At 41.2% G+C, this 13,339-nt stretch overlaps 1 protein-coding gene across 1 annotated transcript in view; it reads left to right on the top strand.

Annotated features, from left to right (window-relative positions):
• Positions 1-13,339, top strand: part of WNT3 (Wnt family member 3) — a 36,325-nt gene that overhangs the window by 19,579 nt on the left and 3,407 nt on the right. The window contains exons 2-4 of the mRNA XM_042473624.1: positions 5,940-6,181; positions 10,853-11,118; positions 12,874-13,335. Coding sequence (XP_042329558.1) covers positions 5,940-6,181; positions 10,853-11,118; positions 12,874-13,335 — 970 coding nt within the window. The remainder of the gene's footprint in view (positions 1-5,939; positions 6,182-10,852; positions 11,119-12,873; positions 13,336-13,339) is intronic.

The raw sequence follows: 13,339 nt of genomic DNA, 5'->3' as shown, positions 1-13,339 counted from the left end.
TCTCCAGTCATGAAGAGGGAACCCTTCCTGATACAGAACTCAATGGGAAACAAAACTGTATTATCAACAGGACAAACGTTCCAGGGCCCTTCGTGCCTGGTGGCCTTATCCAGATTTTTTGTACTGTCTTGCTATCAAGGAAAAAATCTCCTGGAAAGAGGCAGGCTGTAGGTTCCTCTTCACTTTCCCCAAGATTTTATACTATTTATTATGCACCATGCGCCTCAAACTGTGGTGGTGGTTCATAGACGTGGTTCATAGACCCTGACTTCAGTAAAAGGGAGAAGGGATAATCAGTTTCCCATCTCTTCAGCCTGAAATGGGACTAACTATAGTTCTGGGAAGAGCTCCTACCATCCCAGTGCCAGCACCAAACCGAAGCTGACCCACCAGTGTGGGAGCTTGTCCATGTTCACAATGGGAGGGGGCTGTCTTTGAAATTGCTACAGACCCCCAGTCACATCAGTCACAAAATATTTTTAGTCAATTTAATCAGTTTGTATTGTACCAAAAAAGGGAGCGTTGTGACCTTGTGATATTTGATTTGTATGTGCAATGCACAGGCTTTGGATAATATGCCATCATTCAGTGACTTGTCTCAACTAAAAATATGAACCATCTCTGTAGTGCTGAACAGTGGATGCATTTGACATATTGAGACCATGTGGGCAACCAAACTCCTATGGTAAAGAATTTTCTTGCCCTAGGTAATTTGACCATCTGGATCACCATGTGCTAAAATTATCGTCTGAACTCAATGGATTTGATGCTGATGTAGTCATTTAAATTAGTGGTGCTTATGTTACTCGTGACTGATATGATTCTCTTCCATTTAAGTATGTATCCAACCCAACTTCAGCTATTCATGCTGATCTGTGATGGCTTCTGCCTTGACACAGCAGAGTTTTTTCCTTATGAAAGCTGAATCCCCATTTGTTCCTGCTTTGCCCTCTGCTTTCCTCAGGACCCAAAGAAAAATTACAGACCTGGAGTTTTATCCAATAATAACTTAATTGGGATGACTTTAGGAACTACTATGACTCTTGTGCAATGGAGTTTAAAGCCATACTTGGGCCTAGGAACTAATTTGTAGATGGATGGGTCATTTTAACTTTCATTTCAATTAAACAGTTATCTGAAAACACTTTGCTGTACAGGTGTCTTTCTAGATTTACATGTACTTTGTCCACATGATACATTGCAGTCTGTTCATTTATACAAACTGAAGGATAAGGAGCTTGTGGACTACAGATCGAAGGTCCCTTTGAGCATGAGATGGTGGGAGTGACTGAATGAGATGACCCTTGTGCTTCATTCAAACCTTGTGATACTATGGTCCATATAAAGGTTACCTGCTATTTCTGTGGCATTACTGAGTAGACCTAGGGCAGAATCCAGGAAATCAGGAGACATTAAATAACTGATATTAACAAACTATAAATTAAGGAGATCAGAAATTAGCAATCCATTGATTTTAACAGTGGTGGTTAAACCTAACGGTGTTCTTTTGTGCTGGTGTGATGTAATAGCTGTTTATCACAGCGTCTGGTAGTGTTCACTATTCCATGGCCCCAGAGAAAGAAAGGGAGAGAAGGAAATATAAGATTACACAGCTAAAGCAGGAATGTATAGAAGACAGAATAAGGTCTACACAACAAGATCTCTAGGTGACCTACAGGAAATCAGCAACGTTTTACTGTTTCAAATCTGTCAACATGCAATTGCTGTTATCCACCCCATGAGCCCTTTAGATCAGGAAAAGAGTGATATAGACCTGCAGGTGTTGTTGGGCTGCAAATCCCAGCAGCCCCACCAAACACAGCCAGTGGGAAGGAATGTTAAAAGTTGTAGTCTAGTCCAACATCTGAAGGATTACACGATTCCCATCCCCGCTACAGAGAGATTGAACCAGGAATTTAAATCAATACAATTAAAACAGGGAGGATCATACCCAACTCAGATTTCATACTTTCTTGGGCCAACCAAAACTTCCTGCAGGTGGCTTCCTAGGTTCCGAAAACACAGGTTCAGCACCTTTTCTTGGATAGCTCCCTGGACTAGGAAACTGACCAGCCAGCAACAAGACAGATATTACAGAAGAGTTCCAGAAGAGTTTGCCTGTTTTCTAGTTGCATTGTATGTAGAAGCAGGTATTAATTGTCGCCAAACACCTAGCAGGGCAACCTCTCGTGTTTAACATTTTACTCAGTACAAATGTGATCTTGAAAAATTAGGGTTTGGGGCCATAACTACTAGAATCTGACTGGAGGAATCTGGGAGTTTATTCTGAAAAGTAATTTTTCCCATGCTCTGTACAAAACAGTAACTGACCCTAAAGCAGCTAAGGTCCTTGATCCCATGTCCATCCACCATACCCCAACCAATAGTCATGGGTAGAAGATATTTTAATTTAAATTGGGATTTTAAAGGTTAAACCCAGCTCTCTGAATTGTGCTCAAAAGCAAGCAAGCACTTTACATTTCTATACCACTTCATAGTGAACTAAGCACCTTCTAAGCAGTTTACAATGTGTTAGAAATTGCTCCCAACAAGCTGGGTACTCATTTTACCAACCTATGGAAAGATGGAAGGCTGAGTCAACCTGGAGCCCTGTGGGTTCAAATTCATAATATTGTGGCTGCAGTAGTGGCATTTAACCACTGGGCTACTAGGGCAGCCAACTGATAAGCAGTGGATCTCTTTGAGAAAAAGAAACATGGTCCTTAGTCAGGAGCTAGCTGGTGCATTCTAGACCAGCCTCAATTCCTGAACAGTTATAATGGACAATATAAAAGTATAGCATGGGAAGGCAATACCAGAACTGTATCTGGGAAGAAAAAGCAGGGAGCACACACTCCCGGATCTCTCTGTACAGTGCCTGATTCAGGTAACACATGTGACCTGGGCAACCCAAAGATACAACAGAGGTTTCTTGGAGCCAAACTCTCTGCAGTCACTAGCATTTGATTCCTCTGGAAGCAGCTCAAAATGAGTATGTTGCCAGGATATTCAAAATTGCCACCCGGGACATTCGGAAGGCACTGAAGTGGAGAAGATTTTGGATGACAGGCTCAATCACTCTGGAAAAGAGCTACTGCTTTGATCTTTACACCGTGTCTAAATTCAGTACAGAACATGAATGAATAAGGTGATATAATTGCTTCATGTTTTTACAACATGTGCCACTCCCCTAGATTTAATGGATGGGTGTGAAGCAGTGTGGTTCAGAAGGCAGAGAAGTGGAACTGTGTGCAAATCTGACCGTACCTGGAAATCTCCCAGATTTGTACTTGTCACAACTTTACTTTGCTCCAAGTGGATTGGAATACAACTCATATCAGCCCCCTGCCAGCTTGCTGGATTTGGAGAGCAACAGGGTCAAAATCAAACAGATAGTCCCAACTAGTCTAGATCATATGACTCAGAGGGATTTACATAAGGGCTGTTTTACCACTCACCAACTGATTCAGTGTTCTTCTTGTTATGTGCCTGCAGGTTGACTTTGACTTATAGCAACCCTGCCATAGTTTTTTTAGTGGTAAGATTTGTTCAGAGGGGGTTTGCCCTTGCCTTTCTCTGAGGCTGAGAAAGCTTGCCTAAGGTCTCCCAGTGTATTGCCATGGCTGAATAGAGATTCAAACCTTGGTCTCCTAGAGTCCTAGTCCAACAGTCAGGCCACTATACCAATATTGTCTCTCCAGTGATACAACAGGCCAACACCACTTTGAATGAACAATCTGAGTTCCCCCTCCCCGAGTTGTAGAGCTTGCTAAACAACAATATTAAAACGACAGAATATTTCTCTCCCCAACAGCCGGTATAAATGCACTAACAGAATTAGACTCCAGATAATAAAATCATCCATCCTATATCCAGATTAGGTTTCTAGAAATAAATTGCAGAATTGACGGCTTGCAAATGTAATATGCAACACCCACATACAGATTATTTAATATCCTGCTTTTTTCCCAATATGGGGAAAAACATGATTGAAGAAACAGATGCAGTTAAAACCACATTAAGTTATAATATTAAAACACAATTAAACAACCATATCAAGAAACATTTTAAATCTACCTCAGGGGGAAAAAAGCAAAACTACTGCATCCCCTTATAAATTCTCTTCTTCAGCAACCAGTCAGTTCCCAGAAGTTGCTTGCAAAACATCTTTGCTTGCAGGTAGCAGTGCATTTAGGAAGAGGGCAACCTAATCTTACTTGGAAGAAAGTTCCAGAGTTTAGGGATACCCACTGAGAAGGCCTTGCCTTGTGCCTTCACCAAATGTATCTGTAAAGGTAGTGTAACTGAAAGAAACACTAGCTCTTTTATTAAAACTAGCATTTGATTCCTCTGGAAGTCAGCAAGCAACATTCTTATGATGTTCCTATGACTTTTCCACAGTGAAAAGAGTCATATAAGCTGTTCAGGAGCAGAAGATAAAATACAGTGTGCCTGCGTCATGTGCAGGCACCTCTTATGCAGCTTTCAGCTTACGCTGAAAGACATGCAACAGAAGTAACAATGGTGTGCGTGTCGTGCCGCGCAACATGCACAAGCCCCATTATTTTCAATAAAATAATGTTTTTTATTATGTGGGATCCCCCGCATAAGGCAAGGGCGCACTGTATACATTTTTCATATGGAACATGACATCAAACATCCTCTCTGGCTATGTGGGAAACTCTCTTCCTGAACACGTATCTTCTTCGCTTTAGTGTTGTTCTCAAAATCTATCCTTTGGTTTAAGATCTTAATCCTTTCTCCCAGACTTAAATTTAAATGAATGTAAGAGCATCTCCCCATACTTATCCCTTACTACCCAGGCCTTTCTCTTTCCTCTCTTCCCCTTCCTGTCAATTATAGAATGCAAAAATCTCATGGAAAGGAACCTTTCTTTCTAAATGAAGTTTTGTAAGTACAATATATACATAGAAGTGCAGAAGTGAGAGTGATGATAGAGTGTTGGACTGAAACTTGGGAGATCAGGTTCAAGTCTCCACTGGCTGGCTTTGGAGAAATTGTTTCCTTTCAGTCCAGCCTACTTCACAGGGTTATTGTGAGTGGGAAGAAGACAAACCTTAAGTTTGATAAAGGGGATGTTACCAATAAATATCAGCTAATAAGTAGAAGAAAGACTAAAAAAGGAATTGCATGTGTTTTCACTTTTGAAAATAAAAATTAAGAATTAATTTGGCTTCCCACCCATTTGCAAACATTTGAAAGGGTTTTCAGGAGTGGGGAAGAAACTACGGTTCAGATCAGTGAGAAATAGACCAACATTTTATTGGAAAGTTCTGGGATGCTTTAAATGCAGAACATCTTGTCCTGAAATAAGGCTTGTGTTAGAGTTTTTATGCTGCCCTTCTCATTGCTACAGATTCTACATATCTCAAAGCAACCTGCAAAAGGAGTATCTTTTCCAGGCTCATTCAGTTTCCAGCTCTTTGTGGGAAAACAACACAAAGAAGGAAGCTCCCATAGATGATACAGGGCCACCACTACCTCTCTATACTATTCATACCAGCATAATCTGACACAAGCACAAAACAAAAACAAGAAATATGTGTAGAAACACTAACAGAAACGTAGCAACTGTCTGCACGTCAAGTCAGCAAACACAGAACATACGTATACAAAAGACATTAAGGATTTGGAAAATTGTTATATTTATGTAAATGTCTTGGGTTAAACAACCCCCCCCAAAAAAACCAAAACGTTTCCCAAGCTCTGTCTTAGATCAATGTGTCCTGAACTCATCCTATCTTTCTTTTAAATACAACCTAAAAGAATAGCAGCCACCTTATTCTGTGGTAGAAATCCTACAAAGCTTATGATGCATATTGTGAAAAAACACAGGATGATTGCAGATTGTTAATATGGGCATATCAACTGCCCCAGTGTACCTTCAGCTATGGATTGTGTCTCCTCTCTCTTTGCAGGTCCCTTGCATTAGGCCAACAGTATACTTCGCTGGGGTCTCAGCCAATCCTGTGTGGTTCGATTCCTGGCTTAGTGCCTAAACAGCTTCGGTTCTGCCGTAACTACATTGAAATCATGCCCAGTGTTGCTGAAGGTGTGAAGCTGGGAATCCAGGAATGCCAACACCAGTTCCGTGGACGGCGTTGGAACTGCACCACCATTGATGACAGCTTGGCCATTTTTGGGCCTGTCCTAGATAAAGGTACAGCATATGCCAAGTTGGAGTACAATCTAGGTATACATGCTAAATGCACTAACTGTTATATAAATAGTTGTAAAATGAAAACATATCTAGGAGCTAGGATAAGCCAGACTGTTTAATGGGGGAAGAGTGCTTTTCAATATGCTAGATTTAATAACTATACACCCATCTGTGTGTAGAGAGACCTTGTAGGACCTTTGAGACTGAGAGAAATTGGCAGCATGAACTTTCGTAGTCTTCAGTCTACTTCATCAGATGTATTTCGTAGACTAAAGTCTTTCATTCAGTTAGTCTCAAAGGTGCTACAAGATCTCTCTACATACTAATTCTACAGACTAACATATCTATACCTTTGAGTTCTATCTCTCCCACACACACAATAGATTTTAGCTTTATGATGAGTATTGATAACTGTTTTCCAAAAGTTGACACAGGAAAGTGATTAAGACCCATTGTATATAGTCAAGCTCTGCCTCAGAGAGTTAATAAGGAAAGGGTGGAGATGCTGCCTCCGTTTCAGTGACAGGTGAAGGTAGGGGCAGAATCATAGAATAGTGAGATATAGGTGGTTGTAAACTGTTCCCCTCTTAAGCCTTATCTCCTCCCAATCCATGCATAACAGTGTTCTCCCACTGGCCTTTGGTCTGTTGCTGCTGTTGTGTAATATCAGCCTGGTTCACAGCAAGGCTATGATCATCCATGACCTGATCATGGATGAGGAAGCTGACCTCACTGGGCAGGTGAGCTGGGTAGCCCTGTCGTGTTTCAGCTTTGTCCACCTAGAACCTGCTTATGGCACCATTCCAGACAACAGGGTTAGACAGCACTGAAATAATGCAGACGACTTCCATCTCTAGCACTTTTATATTACTTTTCTCGTATGGTATCGCTAGCACTTTTATGTATGTTCCTACGTTGTTCACTGTGGTGTTGTGTGTTAAGTAGAATGTACATTTAAAAAATGATTAATAAATAAATGGCATGCGCCCAGCCAGTGAGGAGATTATTTACTACAAATAATAATAGAAATAGCAGTAAGAAGCTCACAGCCTCGATATGGTTGCAATCCCACCTCTGTAAATTCCTGCATAGTAATTTGTATCCGTTCATTAAACAGTGGGAACACAAGATGATATGGATTACATCTGTCTGAGATTCCTTTGGTGTGAGGTATGAGGCAGCTTTATTTAGTTCCATAAAGTTAATCAAAAATAAATATTTACCTGAATTGCAAAGTCCGCAGACTAGCAGTTGCTCTTTAATCTGAATTTCTAACTTGAACTGAGTTTAGGACCTCTTACAAGTTGTTATTATTATGACCTGTTACTGAGATACATCTAAAATGGACCACATTATCTGTACAATAATCTTTATTTTAAAGAGGACCATGTAAGGAAAAGGTATGGGCTGCACCTACACTACAGAATTAATGTCATGACTCCATCCAATGGAGTCCTGGAATTTGTAGCTTGTTGTGGCACCAGAGCTAAATATCTCACAAAATTACAAATCCCAGAATTCCATAGTATAAAGCTATAGCAATTAAAGTGGTGTCAAACTGCATTAATTCTGCAGTGCAGATGCAGCTCTGGTCTCCACTCAAGGGGATAAATTTGTATTTAGGTAGTATCACTTTAGACAAGAGGTTGGAGTTCACATTGAGATGCATTTCTCCATGCAACAAAGTTCTTTGCCTACAGAAAATAAGCAAGGAAAATGCTGGGCAAGACCGCTTTCTTCTGAATCTCTAGTTTTCTAGGTGAAAAGGTTTTCTAGGAGCTTGGGAAGAGCTATGCAGAAATTTTCAAGTATGTGAGGCCCTTCTCATCTTCTGAAGTGGTCCTGCCCAGACAGAGTCTGGTTTATCCCATCAGGAAAAGCTAGGCCTATGGAATAAGGTGAAGAGGGTGGAATATGAAAAAAATTAAAGGTGTGTTTCAGAGTTCAGAATTGGGTTTAAAAATGAGCTGACAAAGCCACAGATTGCTACCACCTTTGGAAAACATAAAAACAAATCAGGCTAAGTGGGACCGACCACATTTCCTCGGAACAAATACGTATAACAAAACCTTCATCTCCAGGGCCTCTATCCTTCAGGGAAATGAAAGGCTAGCTCCGCAGGCTGCAAAATGGCCTACAGCATTGTGATAACCCAGCAGTGTTTTTCCCCCCTCTTTTCCTTTTCCTCGTCTTTTTTTTTAGCTGTGACACAGATGACAAATTTGCATTAAAAGAGGAGACTGGGATATAAACGCAAGAGATTTAAAGGCAGTGCGGGTGGTGGGGAGGGAGAGAAAATGAGCTTATATGCAGGAGAAAAGAGCTAAGCTGCAATCCCCACTGTGCATCAGGGCAAGGGATATCGTTCCAGACCTTGAACTGTTTCACAACCCCCGCGCCATTCACACGCCCTTTTGCCACTCTGGGCCCAGGAGGGGAGGACCAGCATCAGAGGTCTCAATAGAGATTTCTGAGCCTGACTGGTGGGCTTGCAGGGGGATGGCAGGCCAGGGTGAACGCGGGCCCCGTTGCCAAGGGGTGGCCGCAGGGAATGCCAGCGTGGGTACTGCTGGGCCTGGCGGAAACATTCCACATTATGTGGGTAATACAGTGTGACACGCCGCAAACAATGGCAAATTGAGTGTCCCAGCAGGTAACGGGGTCTGGATCGGAGGCCATTACAGTGAAGCACTGTCAAGAGCCCCTAATCCACCCAAGCTTTGCCCCCCTCCACCCAGCCCCCTCCGATGCCTTCTGGGAACTGGGAAATCTCTCAGAGGCAATCCCAGCCCCTGTCCCCTAACTCCTCAGCCACAAGAGAAATACAGAGACTTGGGAGAAGTGTTTTTTCTTCTTTCATGGACCACTTTTCCCCAAATTTCTGAGCTGGTTTCAAGGTAGTAATTCTGGGACACCTCCCAGCTCACCAACTTCATTTATTTATTGATTCCCATACACTGGGTTGACCAGTTTTAAGACAGCATCCCAGATGGGAACTACACTACCTCAATACTTCTAAAACATCTGACATCAGTTGGAGGTGCACTTTGTTCTTTTACAGCAAAACCTCGTTTATGTGTACAGTTTGTAATGCTAAGAAGAACTTCTCCAACAAAGGAGACCAGCTCTGCATGTTTGCATGTGTTCCTGCCTTTGCTGGGCAGAAAGACTTAAAATCATGCTTTGCAGTGCAAATCCTCAAAGCAGGTGACAGCAATATTTAATATAATCGAGCAGCTGGATATATTGGTTGCAATGGATATAATAATAAAACCTAGTTTATCATGACAAGAACAAGCCAACATCATTCAGGCTCATGTGTTCATCTTCTCTGGTGGGGTAGAGGAGAAAGAGGTGGAGCCTGAACACTTACATTTCCATTTTTTGACTGTGGGTCGTTGTGTCATCTGAACCCATCAAACTGGCTAATCTTAATTATGTTTTGTCTGAAAGAGGCCAACTTCAACCCATAAGTTAAGAAGTTGTCATATTTTATTAACTCCTATCTAAGATTAATTCCAGTTCTGGTTTGGATGTCAGGCTTAAGTGTGGTATATTGGAAATGAAAGCAAAAGCTGCACTGGAAGAGAAAAGTACATAATGTCATAGTTCACCAAGTCTTGTTTCTGTCACAGTAAGCCATAGTTTACTGAGACATCTGAATGCAACCACAATTTTCTCAATAAAAAATACAACAATGTCAGGTAACAACAGATACAACTTCAAGAAACAGTCATCTAATTCTGCTTTTGCACTTTGACTGAATGATCCAGTTATAGAATAACAGCAGAGGGATTTGCTCCCACCAAAGGCTGACTGAAAGGAATCTATACTGGAAGAATAAAGTATATAGAGACAGTACAGTCTTTTAATGACTAGATTGTTGTTTATTGTTGTTGCAGACGTTTCTGACTTTTGCCAACCCTATCATGGGATTTTCTGGGACTGAGAACATGCAACTTGCCCAAGGTCATCCATTGGGTTTCCATGGTCTAGCAGGGAATTGAACCCTGATTTCCAGAATTGGACTGTTATTTGATATTTGCTTTGATATGAGATATTCAATGTTTTTAATTTGTAGCTTGCTTATTTTAGCTAATGCTATCTTGTATTATTATCTGTTGTTTTATATGTATTTTGTTATTATCCTGTAGAATGTACGCCATTGGCAGGTTTCATTTTTATCAATATTTTATTGTATGTGCAGCGCTGTATAATTTACAGCATTATACAAATAATAATAATAATAATAATAATAATAATAATAATTGTAGTTCAATGTTCAAACCACTGCACCACACTGGATACTTACTTTGGAAATAAGAGCATTGAAGTAATTTGGAAGTAAGAAAATAGGGAGCCGGAAGTAACATAGTGCAGTGTCATTTCAGGTAATCTTAATATATTCTAAGTCATTTTGAGCCGTTCAAAATATTGTAAAGTTATTTTAAATGTTAATTTAAAAAAACTACAAAGTAATATGTTACTAATCAGTAACATCAGTCAGTACTTGTGAAGTGCAACAAATTGCTTCTTTAAAAAACCCAAAAGAAATTGATGAATTATCTTTTTGCAATAATTATAATTATATATGGCAGCAAAAGGTGAGACAGAAGCTATTTTGTTGCTACCTAAATAATTTGAACTTTTCTCTCTCCCCTTTACTTGCAGCCACCCGAGAATCTGCCTTTGTCCATGCCATTGCATCAGCAGGCGTGGCATTTGCTGTGACACGCTCCTGTGCTGAAGGCACTTCTACCATCTGTGGCTGTGACTCACATCACAAAGGTCCACCAGGCGAAGGATGGAAATGGGGTGGTTGCAGTGAGGATGCTGACTTTGGAGTGCTGGTTTCGCGAGAGTTTGCCGATGCCCGAGAAAATCGCCCGGATGCCCGCTCAGCCATGAACAGGCACAATAATGAAGCTGGAAGAACAGTGAGTGGTTCCTCTCTTTATCTTTCTCTGGAAAAGCACAGGATAATAGTTTTGCTCCCACTCCACTCAGTCTGCATTCCTGGCCTAATGACTGCAAGAAAGGAGAATCCAAACATTTGAGCAAGATACACGTCCCAGACCAAAGGACTAAAAATGGGCTAATCTAGGTACCAAGGAGTCTGTCCTTTCTGCTTAATGGTTCCAGCCACTCAAGATGTGCCATTCTATAACACCCCAGCCCATTTGTCATTAATGTTCAGGCCCATCAGCATATAACAAGTGCTTCCAAACTCTACCCAAGCCCTGGTTGCCCCTAGTGCTTGCCGGGAAATGACAAGATAGAGTAGGCCTCTGGTATCCACTGAGGTTTGGTTTCAGGACCACCACACCCTATGGATACCAAAATCCATGGATGCTCAAGTCCCATTAAATACAATAGTGTTGGAAAATAGTGTCCTTTATACAAAATGGCAAAATCAGGATTTGATTTTTGGAATTTATATATATTTTAATTATTTTCAAGCTGTGGATGCTTGAATCCAGTGGAAAAGAATCCGTGGACACTAAGGGCCTGTACAGACAGGCCAAAATAAAGCTGCTTCGGCTCACTTTGGAGGTATGCTGTTTACATGATGCATGTGTTCTAAGAGACTAGAAGTGGCACCAAAGCCACACTCCAGTCCTAAGGATTGGAGCACAGCTTTGGCACAGCTTTCTGCCCTCTTAAGATGCATGTATCATTTAAACAGCATACCTCCAAAGTGACCCAAAGCAGCTTTATTTTGGCCTGTCTGTATGGGCCCAAAGGGTGGACTGTATGTAGATTAATTCGGAGCTTGAAGTAAGAAATATATCTGATAACTTTGCTAAAGAACTAGTCCGATCATTGAAGCAAAATTAAGTTTAAAGCGTACTGAAATTGGAGGGTTGCTTTCTAGACTATGTAAGCATCTCAGAGACAACTTGTTGCCTGTATTTTTGAAGGAGGCGCAATTTTATTTCAGATCAGCTCTCACCATCCTGCCATTCTCTAGATGTTTTAGACAATAAATTCCATAAGACTATGTTGATGGGACTTGAAGTCCAAAACACTGGATACGTGCACCAAATTGGAGAACAGTATTGTTCGGTTATATCATCAATGGCATATAGTAATAAATCCAAAGAACTAAATCAAATAGCAAACTTATTATTATTAACCTTTATTTATAAAGCGCTATAAATTTACACAGCACTGTACATACAAAGTTTCAAAGTGCAAAAATGGGAGAAAGCTGTCACCTATTTAGAATTCAAATTTTATTTATATGAATGCAGATGAATTGGATCTCAGAGACCTAAACTCCAGTCTCTACATCTGCCATGGACTCAGTCCTTGACACCATTTAGCTGCAAGCAGGAATGTCTCCAACCTTATGAAGGGCTCAGAAACAGAAGTCAGAAAAGTTACTTTTTGGACTAGCAGTCCCAGAGTCTTTTAGCTGACATTCTCACTGCCAAAAAATGACTGTCCTCTCCAATATCTGCTTTGCATGCTTTGAGTGGCTAATGCTTGGCAGTTAGTTTGAATTTGTTGTCTTAAAAAAAACACCGGAGAATATGAAGCAGGAACAGGTTCTTTCCACTAACATAGTAAGTTGCAATGAATGTGAAATAATGCTAATGGAAACTGGGCAGGAAGGACCCTTGACTGTATGAATAATTCTCTAAATTTATCTAAGCTGACATGACATGTTTTTGTTTTATCCTGGATAGACTATCTTGGACCACATGCACTTGAAATGCAAGTGCCATGGCCTCTCTGGCAGTTGTGAGGTTAAAACTTGCTGGTGGGCCCAGCCGGATTTCCGGGCCATTGGCGACTATTTGAAGGACAAATATGACAGCGCTTCCGAGATGGTGGTGGAAAAACACCGAGAATCTCGTGGGTGGGTGGAAACATTGCGTGCCAAGTATGCCCTCTTCAAGCCACCAACTGAGCGCGACTTGGTCTACTATGAGAACTCACCCAATTTCTGTGAGCCCAACCCTGAGACTGGCTCTTTTGGCACCAGGGACAGGATGTGCAATGTCACTTCACATGGGATCGACGGGTGTGATTTGCTCTGCTGCGGCCGTGGACATAACACCAGGACAGAGAAGAGGAAGGAGAAATGCCATTGCATATTCCATTGGTGCTGTTATGTTAGCTGCCAGGAATGCATCCGGGTTTACGATGTGC

The sequence above is a fragment of the Sceloporus undulatus genome, chromosome 6 (genome assembly GCF_019175285.1).
Source record: "Sceloporus undulatus isolate JIND9_A2432 ecotype Alabama chromosome 6, SceUnd_v1.1, whole genome shotgun sequence".
NCBI lineage: Eukaryota > Metazoa > Chordata > Lepidosauria > Squamata > Phrynosomatidae > Sceloporus > Sceloporus undulatus.
The sequence above is the reverse complement of the archived record's forward strand: the minus strand, read 5'-3'. Positions and strand labels throughout refer to the sequence as shown.